Genomic DNA, 20,184 nt, shown 5'->3' with positions numbered 1-20,184 from the left:
GATGAGCAAAAATTAACCTACTTGGGTAAACTGGCTTAATGAGAATGGATAGAGATGTTCTGAAGTATCTTAAATTTAATCAGAGTCCATGTGTCCATTTATGTATTGCTGTTATCCTGAAAGAAGACTGGGAATTTTCACTTCAGAGGTCACTCTCACCCTCTCTTCCCCACCCCCAATTTTACCCAGCCTCTCTCTACCTCAGCTTTTAAAACCCTCACAGATGGGCTTACGGACCCCAGGCAGGAGCCTGGAGGACTCTTAATATGATGACACTGATCAGGCCAAAAATAAGACTTAGTGATATTGACAGGAGGGGGCTCAAAAGGAAATGGCCATCTAATAGGAGTTTCATAGAGAGGAAACAGCAGGAGACAGAGAGAGAGAGAGACAACCGGGAAGAAATAATTAAAATGAACATTTGAAAGTTCCGAGCTTGAGCCTCTAGACTCAAAGGACCCTCCAAGCGCCAAGTACAATTGACCAAGGCACGGCAAACCATGAAATTTCAGGACACAATAATAGGGAGATCCCAAAAGCTTCCCAAGACAGCAGGTCATATGTAAAAAGAGAAGAAAAACATTTTCAGACATGAGAAACTAAAAAATAAAAAACCTACCTCACATACACCCTTTCCCCAGAAAGCTACTGTAGTATATGGTCCACCAACATGAAGCAGTAAACCAAGAAAGAAGAATTCACAGGAGCCAAGATCAACCAATGGAAACAGGTGAAGGAAATTCCCAGGAAGATGCTGCAGCTGGGCAGGAGAACCAGAGTACAACCTGGTTGGAGCTGGAAGCAGCTCTCCAAGAAAAGAATGGAACGGAGAATTTGATGTTCGACTATTTTGAGAGGAGTTTTAGAGTTACATCAGAAAGTCTGTAGTTGTGTTAGTGACTGGATATTTGCAAAACATAACCAAGAAAGGCCTAGAATCCAGAACATACAAAGAATCTACACACAGATAAATAACTCAGCAGAAAAAACTGGCAAAAGACTTGAATTAGCTTCAGAAAAGAGGAAATCCAAATTAAAACTATAATGAGATGTTACTACAAAACTGACCAAACTAAGTGTTCATGAGGATGTGAAGCAACAGGAATCTTATACACCACCAGTTGAAGAGTAAAATGACAGCACTCCAAGGGAAACGGTTTGGTACGATACATGTTATGCAGCAAATCCACTATGAGGTGTACACCCTGGAGGAAGGCATGTACATGTGCTTACTTATGATGGAAATTACATATTCATACTTGTGCAATAATTAAATTATTAAAAATCTTCCTAAATGTAAGTAACACAAGGACAGGGATAGTGGCTCTTCTGTTTCCTCTTGTGCATTATGAATCTGATTAGCTATGCAAGAAATTTTTGTGGAATCAAACTGAACTGGGAAACACTAATACAACAATAGAAAGTTTAGCAGAAAAACCTTTTTAAAAAGGGCAGGAGGTGAAAGTTCATAGACCTGTGAAAAATGTTCAATCACACTAATAATGAAAGAAATAAAAATTAAAAACAATAATGAAATACCATTTTTGATATAAAAGGACAAATATTAAAATAATTATAATAAAGCTGTGAAAGTATAGTGAGATACATCTTCTCATACATCACTTGTAGAAGTATGACACACAGATGCATTAATTGTACAATATTTCTGGAAAGCAATTTGACATGGGTTGCGTCTTGAAAATACTGATCCCTCTGACAGCAAAAACTAGTACAATTCCAGTTTTAAGACTACTTCAAAAACAGAACTAAAAAAGGTGAGATACGATGTATTTACAAACTGATAATTATACATTAATACAAAATATGAGAAATAACTAAATGAGCAATAATGGGATAAGAGTTAATATATTTTAGGACCTCCATAATACAGGTTATACAAATACTAAAATGTGAGATTTTCAAAGAATTGATGATATCACAGAAAAATGTTAATAATGTTAAGTAAAAATGGCAGAATACAGAACTATATAAAGTATGATCTCAATTCTACTAAATATATATGCGTGCGTGTATATATATGTCTGTATATAATACATACACATACGGAAGGTGACAACTGTTATAGCAGAATAGACAGCAAATAGAGTTAACGTTCAAGAGACTAATTATTGCAGTTTTTTTTATCAAGGTTTGTTAAACTTTCTCTACTTTAATATTTTAAAAAGAATCATAATAAATATCTCCATTTACACTTACCAGATCAATATTTTGCATGATATCCTGAAATGAAGGATGTGTTTGAAATTGTTCAAAGAGATCTCGTTTGTAAAGAAGTGCATACACCAAATTTGGATTGTGATGAAGAGAATTTGTCAGGCAGGAGTTGATGATCTCTAACATCATTCGAATCACTTCTTCGATGACATTTAGGTCTTGTGCCTGATAAAGAAAGAAAATCCCCATATAGAGTCTGTGTTTTTTTCCTTGACACAGAATTAATTAGAATGAGGGCAACTGCTTTGCAATTCAAACAGCATTGGAAAGACCATGCAAAAGAGCTCAAGATTACTTCTGTCAAGAATTTTTACAATTAAGTTTATCAGTTACTAAAGGATTTAAAATCTTTTGAACTTAGTATGGTGATAATTATAAATTTCACATAATAAATTATAGACTTGCCAATCTAGAAGGAAATATGGAGCTTATTCAGTCCTTTGATTAATAGATCCTAATTTGTACTCTTATCACTGTATCACCCTAAATCATTAGACTTGCACAGTACAAAGTGGTGGTAGGGTCTTACCAATTCCAAGAAAAGTGTCTAATTCAGAATATGACCTCATTTTTCTGCACTGTCATTTCAACGTCCATATTTACAGATAAAGAGCCTACTGTTTTGTTTCTGCTTCCTCAGAGTCAATAGCCTTTGGGAATCTGAATGTGAAATAGTTATAAGAGCAAAACTCAAAGTAAGCAATCAATATCTCTCTTGAAAGAAAGAACAATGGAAAGCAAAACCACAGGTGAATACAACACTTTCCTTCTCCTCTTGAGTTTTCTAAATTATGTTTGACAGCTGAAGCAGAAATTATAACACTGTCTGATGCGGTTCTCAATGGATGTAAAGGAACACCTAAGACAATTACATTATAAACCAGGGAGAGCAAAGGGATTTAAAGAGGGGAAGGTTTCTACATCTCACTTGAACTGGTAAAATGTCAACACGACTAGACTGTGGTAAGTTATGTATGTAAATGCCTAGAGTGAATTTATACAAGGAGATAGTATACACAAAAATACTACTGATATGTCAAAATGGAATTCTAAAAAAATGTTCAAGTATCCACAGGAAGGCAGTCAAATAAGACAGATGAGAAACAAGGAACAAACAGAAAGCAGAAAGTAAAATAGGCAGACTTAAGTTCTAACATCAATTATTACATTAATTGTATACAGTATAAATACAATAATTAAAACCCAAAGAATGGCAGAGTGGATAAAAAACACAAGACCCAACTATACGCAATCTATAAGAATCTTCAACTATAAAACTCACTTTAAATAAAGTTAGATAGAAAGTAAAAGAATGGAAAAAGATATAACATGCAAATATTAATCTAAAGAAAGTAGGGATGGCTATATTAGTATCTGATAAAGTACACTTCACTTCAAAGACTGTATGGCCTACAAAATAAAAAATACTAGCTGGTGCCTTACAGAAAAGTTTACCACCCCTGGTCTAGCAGACAAAAAGGTATACTTGTTTCCATACAATTTACCTCCACCTATATTGTTTTAACCATAATGTCCAGCATTCAATCAAAATTTATGAGATAAACAAAAAGCAAGTAAAAACAATCCATGTCCAAGAGACAAAGTAATCAGCAGACTCAGAGATACACAGATATTGAAAATATCAAATAGGGAATTTAAAAGAATTATGATATACAAAATCTACTATGAGTCTATAATATGCTTGCATTGATGGGGAATTTTAGCAGAGTTGAAAACTATAAGAGGGAACTTCTCTGGCGGTGCACTGTTAAGAATCTGCCTGCCAATGCAGGAGACACGGGTTCGAGCCCTGGTCTGGGAAGATCTCACATACCACAGAGCAACTAAGCTTGTGTGCCACAACTACTGAAGCCTGTGTGCTCTAGCGCTCATGTGCTACAACTACTGAGCCCACTTGCTGCAACTACTGAAGCCCGTGCACCTACAACCCATACTCCACAACGAGAAGCCACCACAATGAGAAGCCTGCGCACCGCAATGAAGAGTAGCCCCCACTCGTGACAACTAGAGAAAGCTCACATGCAGCAACGAAGACCCCATGTGGCCAAAAATAAAATTTAAAAATTACAAAAAAAAACCAACTATAAGAAAGTAACACGTGGAAATGTTAGAATTAAAAAAAAAAAGGTAATAGCAGTAAAGAATATCTAGATAGGTTCAACAGTAGACTTGAAAGAATCTTTCAGAGATAATGGCTGAGCATTTTTAAAAAATAACAAAAGAATCAAACAACAGATCCAAGAAGCTCAGAATAACTCCAAAGTATTCCCTAAACACCCCCCCCCCCCCCCCCCCCCCCCCCGCGACCCATACAACAAAAACCCACACAACTAGATGCATCATATTCAAACTACTGAAGACCAAAGAGAAAGAGAAAATCTTGAAGGCAGCCCAAGGAAAAAACAGATTAAATACAGGGGCACAAAGCTAAGAATTACAGTAGACTCCTCATGAGAAATTATGCAAGCCAATCTAAATGAAGCAGCATCAATAAAGTGCTGAAGTAAGAGTCAAGCAAGAATTCTATCACTAACAAAAATATCTTTCAAATAGGAAGGTAAGATAAATACTTTCTCAGACTAAAAAAAGTTGAGATAATGTATTACTTGTACACCCACACTATAAGAAATGTTAAAGGAATTTCTTCAGACAGGAGGAATATGAAACTAGACAGAACTGTAGATCTACACAAGGAAATAAAGACATTTTTATTTTAAATCATTCTAAAAGAAAACTGATTCCAGAAACAAAACAGTAACAATGTATTATAGGTTTATACGTGTAAAACATGTAAAATTTATCAAAATGTCCTTCTACTAATGGGCATCCAATTTATTTTGTTTCCTTGTTTCCATAAACAAGGCTGCAATAAGCATCCTGGTAGCTCTGTTCTTATATATGAGCACTTTTGTTTCTCTGGGAGAGATTCCAGGAGAGGGATGGCTGAAAGGTTGTGTTTGTAATGTTAATAGATGTTGCCAGACATTGCTTAAGGAGCTATAACAACCCATTTACAATGACAATGTAGGAAAGCTCCTGCTCTCATTTTCTCATGAACAAGTGTAATTGTTCTTTTTAATATTCACTGCCTGAAAGACTCATCAGTTTTTAATAACATTATATCACAATTTCCCGTAGTGATTAAGTATTTATCAATTCCTCTGAGTGATTCTTGTATTCAAAGTGACTGTAGGTTCATGATTGGCCTCTTTTTAAAAACATTATCATTATGTATTGCTTCTCTTTATTCATAAGTGTATGTTTTACTGATATTAATATTGCTGGGACTTCTCTGGTGGTGCAGTGGTTGAGAATCTGCCCGCCAATGCAGGGGACACGGGTTCGATCCCTGGTCCGGGAAGATCCCACATGCCATGGACCTACTAAGCCTGTGCACCGCAACTGCTGAGCCTGCACTCTAGAGCCCTCGAGCCACAACTACTGAAGCCTGTGGGCCCTAGAGCCTATGTGCTGCAACTACTGAGCCCACGTGCCACAACTACTGAAGCCTGTGTGCTCTAGGGCCCACGTGTCACAACTACTGAGCCCACGTGCAGCAACTACTGAAGCCCGTGTTCTGCAACGAGAGAAGCCATCGCAATGAGAAGCCCCTGTACCGCAACAAAGAGTAGCCCCTGCTCGCTGCAACTAGAGAAAGCCTGCGTGCAGCAATGAAGACCCAATGCAACCTCCCCCAAAAGAAATATATATATATATTGCTATACCATCTTTATTTTGTTTAGCATTTGCTAGGTATATCTTTAATTTTCAAACTTTCTGTGTTACTGAAAACAAATATGGTTAAAAGCAACTATGCTGCTAGGGTTTATAATTTTTAAATCTAATCTAACTTTTGAGTTTAATTCACTTACATTGTTATTACTGATATCTTTGGAATTTATTCCTACCATCTTGTTTTGTGACTTTATATCAGTAATCTATTGCTGTATAACTAACTACAGGCATACCTCACTTTACTGCACTTCACAGATAACTGTGTTTTTTTACAAATTGAAGGTTTGTGGCAACCCTGCATTGTCAGATGATGGTTAGCAGCTTTTAGCAATAAAGTAACTTTTAATTAAGATATGCTCATTTGTTTTTTTAGACAGTGTGTTATTGCATACATAATAGACTTAGTGTAAACATAACTTTTATATGCACTGGGAAACCAAAAGATTTGTGACACACTGTACTGTGATATTCGCTTTATTGCGGTGGTTTAGAACCGAACCTGAAATTATCTCCAAGGTATGCCTGCTCTTCGAAGCTTAGCAGCTTAGAATAGCAATAATCATTTGTTTTGCTAACAATTTGGGCTGGCCTTGGTGGGAACAGTTTGTCTCTGCTCCATACGCTTCACATGGGGCTGCTTGAGTGGCGGTTGGAGAATCTACTTTTATGACAGCTCTCTATCGTAATATGGCTGGCAAGTTGGTGCTGGCTGTGAGCTGGGGGCACAGCTGTGGGTGGGGACCAGAGCCTTTGATTCTTCTTTGCATGGTCTCTTCTGGGCTGCATGAGCTTCCTCACAGGTTGAAGGTTCCAGGAGATTCAATGTTGGAAATCACTTACTGTCACTGCCATTTAGTGTTTCTACCAAATGGCGCCACACACAATTTATTGAGGAGTGGCAAAGTTCTAGAAGAGCACGTGAAGCAGAAGATGTTGTGGCCGTCATCTCTGGAATGTATAACCTGCCATATTTTTTTGCCATCCTTTATAAGTGTACCTCTTCCAAACCTGTCTTCCCTTTCCAGCTTCTGTTGAATTAATAAAGCTTTTTGTTATCCTGGCCCCTCCTTTTCCTCTCTGCTGGTTTACAGGCTAAAGATAGCATTTCTATTCTTATAGGGGTAGCCCTTAAAATTTTAACATACACATCCAACTTTAAAAATACTGCTGTCTACCTCCTGAACAAGATCTAAGGAGGTTAACATACTTTCGCTGCTCCTTGAACAGTAAGCCCCTGACCCCATTCTTCCTTGTTTTGTTACAGTAGCTTAGATTTTTAATTTCATCTTTTAAAAAACCCCATAAATTGGTTTTTAAAAAGTCAATGGTTAACTAAATTTACGTATGAATTTCAGTGTACACCACTCTTTCTTGCATTCCACTTCTTTACAGATCTATTCTTCTTCTATTTGAAGTACATCCTTTAGTAGTGCTTTCAGTGAAGTCTATGGCTAATAAACTCTTTTAGTCCTTGTGTGGTTGAAATATGTCTTGATTTTACATTCACTCTTACATTATATTTTAACTATATATAAATAAGAATTATAGTTAGAATTACAGTTACTTTCTTCTGCACTTTAAAGATATTGGTTCACTTTATTCTGGCATCTATTTTTGTCATGGAGAAGTTTATTGCAAACCTAACTACTGTTCCCCTGCAGAAAATCTTTCTGATAGCTTTTAAGATTTACTTTTTATCCTTTAACACTCTTGAGTTTCACAACCATGTGTTTAGGTGTTGATTTATCTTTATGTATCCTGCTCAGTATTCAGAGCATACTTTTCATCTGACAACCTAGTCTCTTCCATAAAGATAATTTGGATAATTTTTTCTCGTTACCTTCCAATTTACTAACCCTTTTTGATAGTACCCACTTTAGAACTTATTTTGTCTACTGAGCTTTCAATTTTAATGACTATAGTTTTCATTCTAAGCTTTCTAATTGAATAGTTCTCTGAGTCATGTTCTTATTTCATTTCTCCCTGTTTTTATTTCATAATTATTTATTCATCTCAATGAATATTATATCCTTCATTTATCTTTGAGGGTATTAAAAATACTTAGAGTGCTTTCAAAATTATCCTATTAAATTTTCATTCTCTTTGGATAAATTTACCTTACTTATGATCATGACTATGTTCATGGCTGTCTTTCTTAGCATTAAGTTAGATTTTGGCATGTATTTTGGAACTTTGGTTGTGTAGGCTCATCTGATGTAGCTTAATCCCCCCAAATCTACAGGTCATGCAGCAGCTTCCTAGAGCCCCCAGTCTGAAACTAGGTCTCACTGTTGGTATCTCAGGGCTGCTGCCCTGCAGTCACATTGAAGGCAGTATAGGCAGGGTCCGTCACCAAGCCACATCCCTCACAATGGGCTCAAGATCCCATCGTGAAGCTGGTTCTGTGTCTTCCCACCTCCCTAGGCATAGAACTTAACCGTCATTATTAGTACTTCTATTCAGGCTCTTTTCAGTAAGTGGTCTATTCCAGCTCTCAGTTTCTAGCAGGGAACCTGGCACTAGCATGCTGTCTCTCACTGGGCCCCTTAGTGCTACGCCTGCCCTGCAGCAGTTGAGCTCCCAGCCACTCCCGCCTCCTTCCAGGCCTGAAGCTTGGCAGCCTCACTGCTTCAGACCTTGCTATCTGCATTGATGGCTTTTTCTATTTCTGGTTGATCCTGAAGTATCTATCTCATTTTGGGGTAAGGCTATATGTTTTAAAGGTTCTCTTTGTTATAGTTCATCTATTACTTTTATGTTTTTGGAACAAAGGGAACTATCAAAATAATCTTGACTATAGCTCTCTCAATTATATTTTCATCTCACATTGGTACTTGAATTAGTAGAAGAGGAAGAAGAAACTTTGAGTTTCAGAATTCTCTCTCAAAGTCATCCAAGAGCAACCCAGTGCGATGCTATGACTACTGTAGTAATACAAGTCAGAATATTAGCTTCTGCAGAATTTTATGTTCACAAGTATTCACATCCATTTATGTTAAGTCCTAATATATTAAACTTAAATATCAAAAATTAACTACCTCGATAGCTTACAATTTCTGCTTTCAAACATATTGATAGTTTATTCTCAATGTTTTAATAAGTAATTTGCTGCAACAAGCAGGGTAATATACTCAACTCCCAAATAGGCACCTGCTCATTTAAACCCAAACCAAACTACTGACCATTTATTTTATTCCCAAGTCAGGTGAAGTACAAACTGGAAACTTTACATCAATAAGCATACTCCACGGTAGTTTTCTTTCTTTTTTTTTTTAATATTTCTTTTTTATTTATTTTCCTATCTTTTTGGCTGCTTCAGGTCTTAGTTGCAGCACACAGGATCTTTGTTGAGGCATGCAGGATCTTTCGTTGTGGAGTGCGGTCTCTTCGTTGTGGCACTCAGGCTTCTCTTTAGTTGTGGCATGCGGGGGGTTTTCATGGCGTGCGGGCTCCAAAGCGCGTGGGCTCTGTAGTTTGCGGCACGCAGGCTCTCTTGTTGAGGCGCCTGAGCTCAACAGTTGTGGTGCGCGGGCTTAGTTGCTCTGCAGCATGTGGGATCTTAGTTCCCCGACCTGGGATTGAACCCGCGTCCCCTGCATTGGAAGGCAGATTCTTTACCACTGGCCCACCAGGGAAGATCCTCCACGTTAGTTTTCACTTTTTGTTTTTTGGTTTTTTTTCCGGATGCACAGGCTCAGCGGCCATGGCTCATGGGCCCAGCCACTCCGTGGCATGTGGGATCTTCCTGGACTAGGGCACGAACGCGTGTCCTCTGCATTGGCAGGCGGACTCTCAACCACTGCGCCACCAGGGAAGCCCTTAGTTTTCACTTTGCATGAACCAATCTGACTGAGGCTCCTTAAGGGTTATACTAACCCTCTTACACTTATAGGAGTTACTAGGTATTTTACTTAACTTCTTTTTTATTGTTTCTGTGACAAGTCCTAATTCTAATGCTATCTTTTAAAGATTATTTTCAGCTGCAGATTTACAAATTAAATGACAAGGACATAAAGCTTCTCTGACATTACTCAAATCAACTGAAAATATAATGTAAGAAGCTACAGCAAAGACATTTTATATGATATCATATTTTGTCATATTGTCATCATACTAGAAAGCATCCTGTATATTTTAATGTTATAAAACAATTATAAAACAAAAATGAGAAATTAAACATAATTTAGAAATTAAAAATAAGTTTAAATTAGGGAGTGGTTGATTATAATTTTCTGACAGTATCTATTTTAACATGTAACACTGTAAATCATTTAGATTTTAGACATTATTACAAAAAGAACAAAAAATAACTGCCTTTGCAAAGTGGATAAATTAATGCAATTACTATAACAGCAGAGAATCACATCTCTTAGTTTTAGATATAACTGCTAAATTACACTTTTATTAATTTACAAAACTGGTCCTTTAGGGAAGTGTATAAAAAAATGGACTTACATTTATGGAATAAGTTTTTAAAAAAAAAGACAGGTTTTAAAAAACTAACAAAAATTAATTTTGTCAGAGATAATATCAGATGGCTCATTGGTAGAGAAGCAAAATACGTGGAGAATATTGTGCCTTTTTCATTCATGGTATTTTCTTTTTAGTACACATAGCTTCCGTTCCAGGAATGGATTCCTCGTCAAACAGACTCTCTTCTCAAAAAAAAAAAAAAAAAAAAAAAAAGGCAAACTTATTTTATTGTAGAAAATCTCAAATGTAAAAACAAGGGCCCTGAGAAAATGGCTCCATTTTCAGATGTTTCTGATGGTTTTGTACACGTTGGTAATGAACACTGAACATGATCTGTGCTAAGTAGTGAATTTACGTCAAACGGACAAGCTGGCAGTTGTGGGAGTATCTTACCCTGTCAACAGCAGTCATGGCTGCTTCATTATATAAACTTCCTTTTCCTTTCAAGAGGGAATTTATACAGTTAAATAGTTTCAAATAATTTATTTTTAGTTTCCTTAAGAGAAGCATATGTATCTTGTTTGTATTAGTTTTGGGGGGATTCCAAGAGAGTTGTCTAAATTTCCTGCATTTTCAGCAGAAAATAAAACCTTCAACAAAATTAATGGGACTCTGCCGAAGTGGGGAAGAGGGGGGAGGAAGTGCACAAGCAAGACTCTTTTTAAAGTTAACGTGCAAATGGCCTTCAAAGCCAATCATTCGGTGATGGAGTCTTGTTATCTCTATGTTGTTAAAATTCACTTGTGTCCACCATGTTATTTCCAGCCAGTATTGGATTTTTCCCAGAATATCGAGCTTCTGATAGCGAGAACTAGCTTTCTATTACATGCAAAATCACAGCTGAAGAATCAATCCTGTGACCAGAGGAGATAATGCGGCGAGGGGGGGTTGGGGGGAGGAAGGGGGAGGGCAGAAGGCTGTGCTCTAGCACCACCAACTTGGGTAAAACGATGTGGTCATTTTCTCCATTCCTTGGACAGGGTCTGAATGTGGCCCACAAGCCTAAACTAGAACCCTGGGAAGGCTGTTATTTAAAACATGCTTACTGGTGGCAGAAAGGCAAGATAATGGTGGCTGCCAGGGGCCATGGGCTAACTTCACATGTTTTCCCATACCTGGAAAACAGCCAGAGAACACACAAAAAAGAAACATTCTGATTGAAATCCAGCTAGGCTGCAGCCCCCAACAAGCAGTTACCCTTAGCAGGCTACTCACACTGGGCAGCAAGTGGGGTGCCTAACAGTGCTTCTTACCCCTCTCCAGGCCCTCCCACTGGCAGAGGAGAGGAAGCACACACCCGAGCTTGGAGTTTTTCATATTGATTTTAAAAATGCAAGGCTTTGCATCAAGAATTAGTGTTCACTTCCATTCTCCAAAATACATTGGTGTTGGGACTTCCCTGGCAGTCCAGTGGTTAGGACTTCACCTTCCAATGCAGGGGATGTGGGTTCAATCCCTGGATGGAGAGCTAAGATCCCATGTGCCTTGTGGCCAAAAAAACCAAGACATAAAAATAGACGCAATATTGTAACAAATTCAATAAAGCCTTTAAAAATGGTCCACATGAAAAAAATCTTAAAAATACAAAAACAAAACCAAAATACATTGGTGTTTTATTATAAAACCAATGTCCTTCCAGATCCTATAAAAAGTAATATCTAAGTGAAATAATTGTCTATGAAGATGTATTGCATTTTTAGAAATGGCTTTGACATTGTACTGAGTGCCTCCCATCACCCCACTGTGAGATACAAGAGTCCCAGTTCCAGTGCCAATTCTAACAGTAACTAGCTGTGTGACTTTAGGTAACCACTTAACCTGAGTTGAAGTTTTTTATTTGCAAAAATAAGTGCTTGTTTTTATTTGCAAAAATAAGTGCTTTAAAAAATCCCTTCCTAGTCCTAACTTCCTTAAAGAATGTAGAAAATACTGAATTTAGAAAGCACATTTTATTACACTAACCAAAAATGTAATTAATGTAGAAAAATCTTAGGGTGAACTCAAACTTCAGTAAAATTCAGAATTTACTTTAGATTATCGCAGCACCTAAAATAGTGTCACCGTTCGTTTAGAATGGAAGAAAAAGTCCCAACAAACTTTGAGAATAAAAATGTATAAGGCAAAGCTTGAAAATAATCAGTCTCTAAACCAAGGAACCTACTGATTCTTCTGTATCTCATTTTTTTCAGTGTTTGTTAATTATCTTTGATATTGTTAAGCCACAGAAGGGAAATAATCTCTAAATTGTATGTCAGGGATTTCACATGAATGTCAGAGACCTAATGATGCTTGGTGCCCTTTTTCATTCATTCTTGGGAAGAAGGGTAGGTGGTGCTAAGAAGGGCAGTAAAGAATCACATATAAGAGAGCTATTTACAAAGCAGAAATAGAGACACAGACGTAGAGAAGAAACGTATGGATTCCAAGGGGGAAAGAGGGGGTGGGATGAATTGGGAGATTGGGATTGACATATAAACACTATTGATACTATGTATAAAATAGATAACTAATGAGAACCTACTGTATATAGCATAGGGAACTCTACTCAGTGCTCTGTGGTGACCTAAATGGGAAGGAAATCCAAAAAAGAGGGGATATATGTATACGTATAGCTGATTCACTTTGCTGTACTGTAGAAAGTAACACAACATTGTAAGGAAACTATACTCCAAGAAAAATTATAAAAAATAAAATAAAAAGAGGGCTTCCCTGGTGGCGCAGTGGTTGAGAGTCCGCCTGCCGAGGCAGGGGATGCGGATTCATGCCCCGGTCCAGGGAGATCCCACATGCCGCGGAGCGGCTGAGCCCATGAGCCATGGCCGCTGAGCCTGCGCGTCTGGAGCCTGTGCTCCGCGGCGGGAGAGGCCACAGCGGTGAGAGGCCTGCGTACCGCAAAAAAAAAAAAAAAGAAAGAGCTGTAGTGCTGATATTTAAAAAAAAGGAAAAAGGAAAAAGAGAGGTAGCTACAAGTTAGTAGAGAGAAGCTCTAGAATGAGTTCTAGTCTCAGTTTTGCCATAGACCAGACAAGTCCCTTTCTGTGCCTCAAATGTAAAACAAATGGGCTCTTTGGGCAATGCAGGGAAGCATTAAGGGACTCAGACTGACTTCTGCTTAGGATGTGGAAAGCTGCAAAGAATGTCATCTCCTACCCTAACAAGGAGGAATAGACAGATAATTTAATAAGTCAAAAGTCTTCTTAAGGCCATCAGAGAATAGTTCTGCAAGGTAATGAAGTGAAATGAATTCCCAAGAGGGACGAGTCCCTCTAAGGAAGGAAGGAACACAAGCACTCCCTCGCTTTTGGCAGAGTGCAGGCAGAAGAGGTGGTCTCCACAGAAAGGGGTAAGAAGAAATCGGCTAAAATTTTAACGAATTCTTAAAAGCTAAGTGTGGTCTAATGTGTCAGTCTGGAAAGCGAGAAACTCAGATGCAGTGGAGTTTGCACTCACCCAAAAGTTCTTTTCCACTGGACTCCACCGAGTGCTCACGAGCCCCTCTACTTGGCTCAAGCTTGCAGAAGGTGACCAGCTGCAGCTGGGGGCAGGCACCAAGACTGTTACTTCCCAGGCATTCTTCTCATGCTGAGCAAAAGCCTTAAGCTACTGGGACAGCAAACCCTTTCGGCCTAGAGCACAGGCAAACTTCCACTGTTTCTAGGGGAGAAGTAGGAACATAACCCACCTGCCTCTGAAGAGAAGCAAGAAACCCTCTCACTCCCAAGACACAGGCAAAGATCCATTTTTTTTTTAACATCTTTATTGGAGTATAATTGCTTTACAATGGTGTGTTAGTTTCTGCTTTATAACAAAGTGAATCAGTTATACATATGTTCCCATATCTCTTCCCTCTTGCGTCTCCCTCCCTCCCACCCTCCCTATCCCACCCCTCTAGGTGGTCACAAACCACCGAGCTGATCTCCCTGTGCTATGCGGCTGCTTCCCACTAGCTATCTATTTTACGTTTGGTAGTGTATATATGTCCATGCCACTCTCTCACTTTGTCCCAGCTTACCCTTCCCCCTCCCCATATCCTCAAGTCCATTCTCTAGTAGGTCTGTGTCTTTATTCCCGTCTTACCCCTAGGTTTTTCATGACATTTTTTTTCTTAGATTCCATATATATGTGTTAGCATACAGTATTTGTCTTTCTCTTTCTGACTTACGTCACTCTGTATGACAGACTGTAGGTCCATCCACCTCACTACAAATAACTCAATTTCGTTTCTTTTTATGGCTGAGTAATATTCCATTGTATATATGTGCCACATCTTTTTTATCCATTCATCCGATGATGGACACTTAGGTTGCTTCCATCTCCTGGCTATTGTAAATGGAGCTGCAATGAACATTTTGGTACATGACTCTTTTTGAATTATGGCTTTCTCAGGGTATATGCCCAGTAGTGCGATTGCTGGGTCATATGGTAGTTCTATTTTTAGTTTTTCAAGGAACCTCCATACTGTTCTCCATAGTGGCTGTACCAATTCACATTCTCACCAGCAGTGCAAGAGTGTTCCCTTTTCTCCACACCCTCTCCAGAATTTATTGTTTCTAGATTTTTTGATGATGGCCATTCTGACCGGTGTGAGATGATATCTCATTGTAGTTTTGATTTGCATTTCTCTAATGATTAATGATGTTGAGCATTCTTTTATGTGTTTGTTGGCATTCTGTATATCTTCTTTGGAGAAATGTCTATTTAGGTCTTCTGCCCATTTTTGGATTGGGTTGTTTGTCTTTTTTGTTATTGAGCTGCTTGTAAATCTTGGAGATTAATCCTTTGTCAGTTGCTTCATTTGCAAATATTGTCTCCCATTCTGAGGGTTGCCTTTTGGTCTTGTTTATGGTTTCCTTTGCTGTGCAAAAGCTTTACGTTTCATTAGGTCCCATTTGTTTATTTTTGTTTTTATTTCCATTACTCTAGGAGGGGGGTCAGAAAGGATCTTGCTGTGATTTATGTCATAGAGTGTTCTGCCTATGTTTTCCTCTAAGAGTTTGATAGTGTCTGGCCTTACATTTAGGTCTTTAATCCATTTTGAGCTTATTTTTGTGTATGGTGTTAGGGAGTGTTGTAATCTCATACTTTTACATGTACCTGTCCAGTTTTCCCAGCACCACTTATTGAAGAGGCTGTCCTTTCCCCACTATACATTCCTGCCTCCTTTATCAAAGATAAGGTGACCATAAAGATCCATTCGTGCTGGTGGAGGGATAGAAGCAAAAACCTTCTAACACTGGGGTTGGGGCCAGGATCCCATACCTATACCAATACCAAGCAGAGGTCTGCTATCACTGGGGAAGGGGCAGAAAACTCCCAGTCAAGGCCCATCACAGATATGAGGCAGTTTGGTTGCCAAGGGGAGGAGGAGCAGAGATGCTGAGAAAGCCCTATCTCTAAGACCTGGATGCACCCAAGGACTCCTCAAGATTGAGGCTGGACCAGGACAATAGAAATATTTCTTCTCTTCTCTAACTCCACTGCAAGGACTGCTGAAAGCAGAGTATGGTAAAGGAACACTGAAAAAAAACAACAACAACAACAAACAAACCCAGGCCCACTCTTTAAGCACAGGTAACAACTGCTGGGGAAATTTGAAGTTGGTGGTACAATGAAGATACAAAACCCAAACCCAACTCCAGTCCCAACTAGAATGATCCAACTCCCTATTAGCAGCCTAGCAGCAGAGGTGTGACCATTTACAGTCATAAATACTTTTTGCTTTAGACTCTGCTGTCCTATACACAATGACTGGCATGGAACAGCAAATTATGAGACACATAAAATAAGTTATATGGTCCATAAGTAAAACAGAATATATGATTTGGTAAATGCTGGGGACAGAGTAGTGCTCCAGACATGTCCATACCTTTACACAGGTTATCATTTAGAGGAGATATACCCTGAGAAGTATTTGGTGCTATGGGAAACTTGGAGGTTGGTGCTATGGGAAACTTGGAGGTTGATGCGGGGGCAGGCAGGAGAAAGAGGCTTCCCAGAGGAAGTACAGCAGAGTGGTTAGGAACATAAGCTCTGGAGTCAGGCCTAAGTTTGAACCCCAGCTTTAGCATTTACTAGCTGTGTGTCCTTGGGCAATTTACTGAATTTCTTTGAGCCTCAGCTTTCCCATCTGAGAAATTAGAATATTACCTGTTTTATAGGATGTGATTAAATAGTACAATGTACTTAACAACATTTGCTGTCTTGCCTAGCAGATGGAAAGTGCTCATTACCTGGTAGTTACTATGATTACTTATTATTAATAGGCAGATACCTGTACAAGTTGGTGGGAGAGGTGGATAGGCAGAAGGAACTGCATGTACAAAAGGCCTAATAGTGAAGTGGACCATGGAACAGTAGGGACATCCAGTTTGGCTACAATGTCACATATAAGAAAGGAATAACAATAGGTGAAACTAGATCAAGTAGGCCTCACAGGTCAAGGCAGATGAGTTCAGGACTTCCCTTAGTACAAAGAGGACCTTTAGGGCTCCTTCCAGCTGAGAAGTACCCAAAGAGAGAAGGAAAAACACTTCTGGCTAAAGAACAGCACTGGAGAATTTCAAGTAGCTCTCAGAGAAGAGACAGTGAAAAATACCCAGAGAGGTCCAGGGAGCACATTCTGAAAACCTACTGAGGTAGAGATTCAGGCGTGTTACTTGCTAGTCATAGTGCCAAGAGCATGAGAAACAGAAAGGAGATAGCAGAGACTGAAAGTTAAGGGTGTACTTTGGAACTACTATTTACCATTTTGAAAAACAGCAAAGGGAAGACATTTTCTAACAGAACGAGACATAGTACACAAAGCTTTACTAATTAATATATTAGAAATGGTACCATAGAAATATATTTGCTCCTTTCAAAAGAATATCGGAAGAAAAAGAATCCAGAAACATATCCAAGTATACATGGGAATTCAGTAAATTATATGGAATTTCATATCAGAGGGGATAAATAATTGAATCATTGTTACTGGGTTAACTGAGTAATAATTAAGTAGAAAAAAAGTAAAGGCAAGATCTCTAATTCATTCCTCTCAACAAAAAGAATGCTAGAACACTGAAAGGTGAAAAATAAATCTTAAGGCGGTAGAAAATATACAGGTAAATATTTTCATAATCTCGACCCAGGGATGAGATAGTGAAGACAGGGAGGCTTTTCAAAGTTTGGGGAAAAAAATCCAGAGTTCCTAAAAGAAAAAACACACAGCTTTGAATACAGGAAAATGTAAATCTCTTAAATTGAAAAATGCTAATCAATAACAGAGATGCTACCAATGGCATACTTACAGAAAAGGCACAGCCTCATAGTTAGTCATCCATAAGTAAATAAGTAAAATTTAAATAGTAAACATTATAAACCCATAGAAAGCAGGACAGAAAAAAATAATAAAAAATAAAAACCTAAATGAATAAATAAGAAAACAGAAAAAACACCACAAGAGAATAAGTAAATAAATTTGCTCCTTTTTTTTTTTTTTTTTTGCGGTACACAGGCCTCTCACTGTTGTGGCCTCTCCCGTTGCGGAGCACAGGCTCTAGACGCGCAGGCTCAGGTGCCATGGCTCACGGGCCCAGCCGCTCCACGGCATGTGGGATCTTCCCGGACCGGGGCACGAACCCGTGTCCCCTGCATCGGCAGGCGGACTCTCAACCACTGCGCCACCAAGGGAAGCCCAAATTTGCTCCTTTTAAAAGCAAACAAAAGATAAGACAAAATGCTCATCAGGAAAAAGAGGAAAAACACAAAAGGACTGTAACTACAGATATGGAGGTCATTTCAATTAAAATTCTTCGTACAATTCTCTAAGAAAATAGACAATCTGTGACAAAAATGCAAAATTAGAAAAACTAATGATATACTCTATTAGCGAGATTGTAGGAAAACTGGAACTCTCATGTTATGTTAGTGGGAATGCAAAATGGTACAACCTCATTGGAGGAACATTTGACAATATACAGAAAAACTAAATGGGCATTTGCACTTTGACTCAGAAATCCCACCTTTAGGAAGTGATTACAAAGGTACATCTGCACAACTATGCAACAGCATATGCACAAGGCTATTCATTATGGCATCATTTGCAATAGTGAAAGAAAACAAAATGTCCATCAAAAAACTATGGTATGTCCACATAGTGGAATACTATGCAGTTGGGAAAAGCAATGAAGATGGCTTTACGCTAAGATGAAGTGACCTCTGGGACTTACTGTTTAAATAGCAAGGTGTAGAACAGTACACATGGTATGTTATCTCTTGAGTAACAAAGGACTTAGGGAAGAGAGAGAGTGTGTGTATGCAAACAGAACAAAACAAAAAACAAAACAAAACAAAACCTCTGGAAGAATAAACTAAAAATAATACAAATAAAAATAGTTACCTTTAGAAGAAGGGAAGAAACAAGAAGAGGGAATAGGGATGAAAGCAAGACCTTCCTAGGTACACCTTGTTACACAGTTTTGACTTTGGAAACATATACCTTACATAACCCAAAATAAAATTAAATCAAGAATTAAAAAGAATTCTCTAAAACCTGACAACAAACTTGAATGATGTATCAGAAGGATGACACAAGGATACAGACATAAGAATTACTTCATGTGGCTTTGGAACATAGTAGTTTGACTGTATGTAAGTATAATCTTAGTAGAATATCAAGTAGAATATATTCTAAGGACAAATAGAACTGAAATATCAAACTTTATTCAATAGTCTCACTGTTAACAGTCCCACTGGTGGCATTATTTTGAAGCTATAGATTACTTAATGCAAGTAAATAATTATGTTAATGCTTTTGAGAATCAAGGTTTTCGGTGTAAGAGAGGAGATACAAACATAAAACCAAAGAAATAAAGCTAAAAGTTCATAATGTTAAATGTGAATTTAAAATCATAAACAAATGACTTTTTCTTTGGAAAAATGTATATATCTTTATTAATAGTCCACTGAAAAGGTCTAGTAGTAATGACAACCAAATAGCAATGGGAACATCAACTGTCAGATTATATTCTCTAAACACCATTCACCACCAAAAAAACCCAAACAAACCCAAAAGAAAAAAACCCCCACCCAACCCAAGTCTTCTTGAAAAGGTGACTGATACCAGGTCCGTAGCAGAAAGTACAGAATATTAGCTGGGACATCTTGTGCTGGAAATCAAGGAAGCTTTTAATGACTAGTGGACTGTGTTAAAGGGACCCAGAAGTCAACATGATGTGATAACAAGTAACCAAAGATAAAAACTTCAAAGAGCTGAGCTTCAAATATGAGATTTCTGGAAGGTGGAATAGATGTTTTAGACCGACTCTCTCACCCGAGAACTGCTATAAAAGCTGGATATGTGCATGTACATATCCATACACACTGTTTAATGTCCTCAGAAAGTCACCATACACATTTAATGGCCTCAGAAAGCTATCAAGGCAGTAAGAAATTATTAGTGCAAGATTTAGGAAAAAAGGAAGACCCAGAGGATAAATCTGGCATTTAGAACAACTTTTCCCGTAAAGGTGTGTGCTGAAGTATAGCTGAGAGCCTGAGTAGCAGAGTAGCTAAGAAGCTTAGTGGAAAGTTCGACAGGGTCAAAGGACTTGAAGAAGGCAAGGACAAAGACTGGAATTCAGGGTCTGTCAAAGAAGAGGGGCCCAGGTAAATTCCCTCAGGCTTTCATCTGAAAGTCCAAGAGCTACACATGAATTGTCAAGAGTAAAAAGAAAAAGATCA

General features: G+C 38.2%; 1 protein-coding gene across 2 annotated transcripts in view; it reads right to left on the bottom strand.

The window, feature by feature from the left end:
• The window catches only part of DYM (dymeclin), a 377,165-nt gene that overhangs the window by 77,001 nt on the left and 279,980 nt on the right, over window positions 1-20,184 (bottom strand). For both annotated transcript variants that reach the window (XM_029234371.1, XM_029234366.1), the window contains one exon: window positions 2,218-2,400. In XM_029234371.1, coding sequence (XP_029090204.1) covers window positions 2,218-2,400 — 183 coding nt within the window. The remainder of the gene's footprint in view (window positions 1-2,217; window positions 2,401-20,184) is intronic.

This window comes from Monodon monoceros, unplaced genomic scaffold (assembly GCF_005190385.1).
Source record: "Monodon monoceros isolate NGI ecotype Baffin Bay Population unplaced genomic scaffold, NGI_Narwhal_1 Super_Scaffold_1, whole genome shotgun sequence".
In the NCBI taxonomy this organism is placed as follows: domain Eukaryota; kingdom Metazoa; phylum Chordata; class Mammalia; order Artiodactyla; family Monodontidae; genus Monodon; species Monodon monoceros.
The sequence above is the reverse complement of the archived record's forward strand: the minus strand, read 5'-3'. Positions and strand labels throughout refer to the sequence as shown.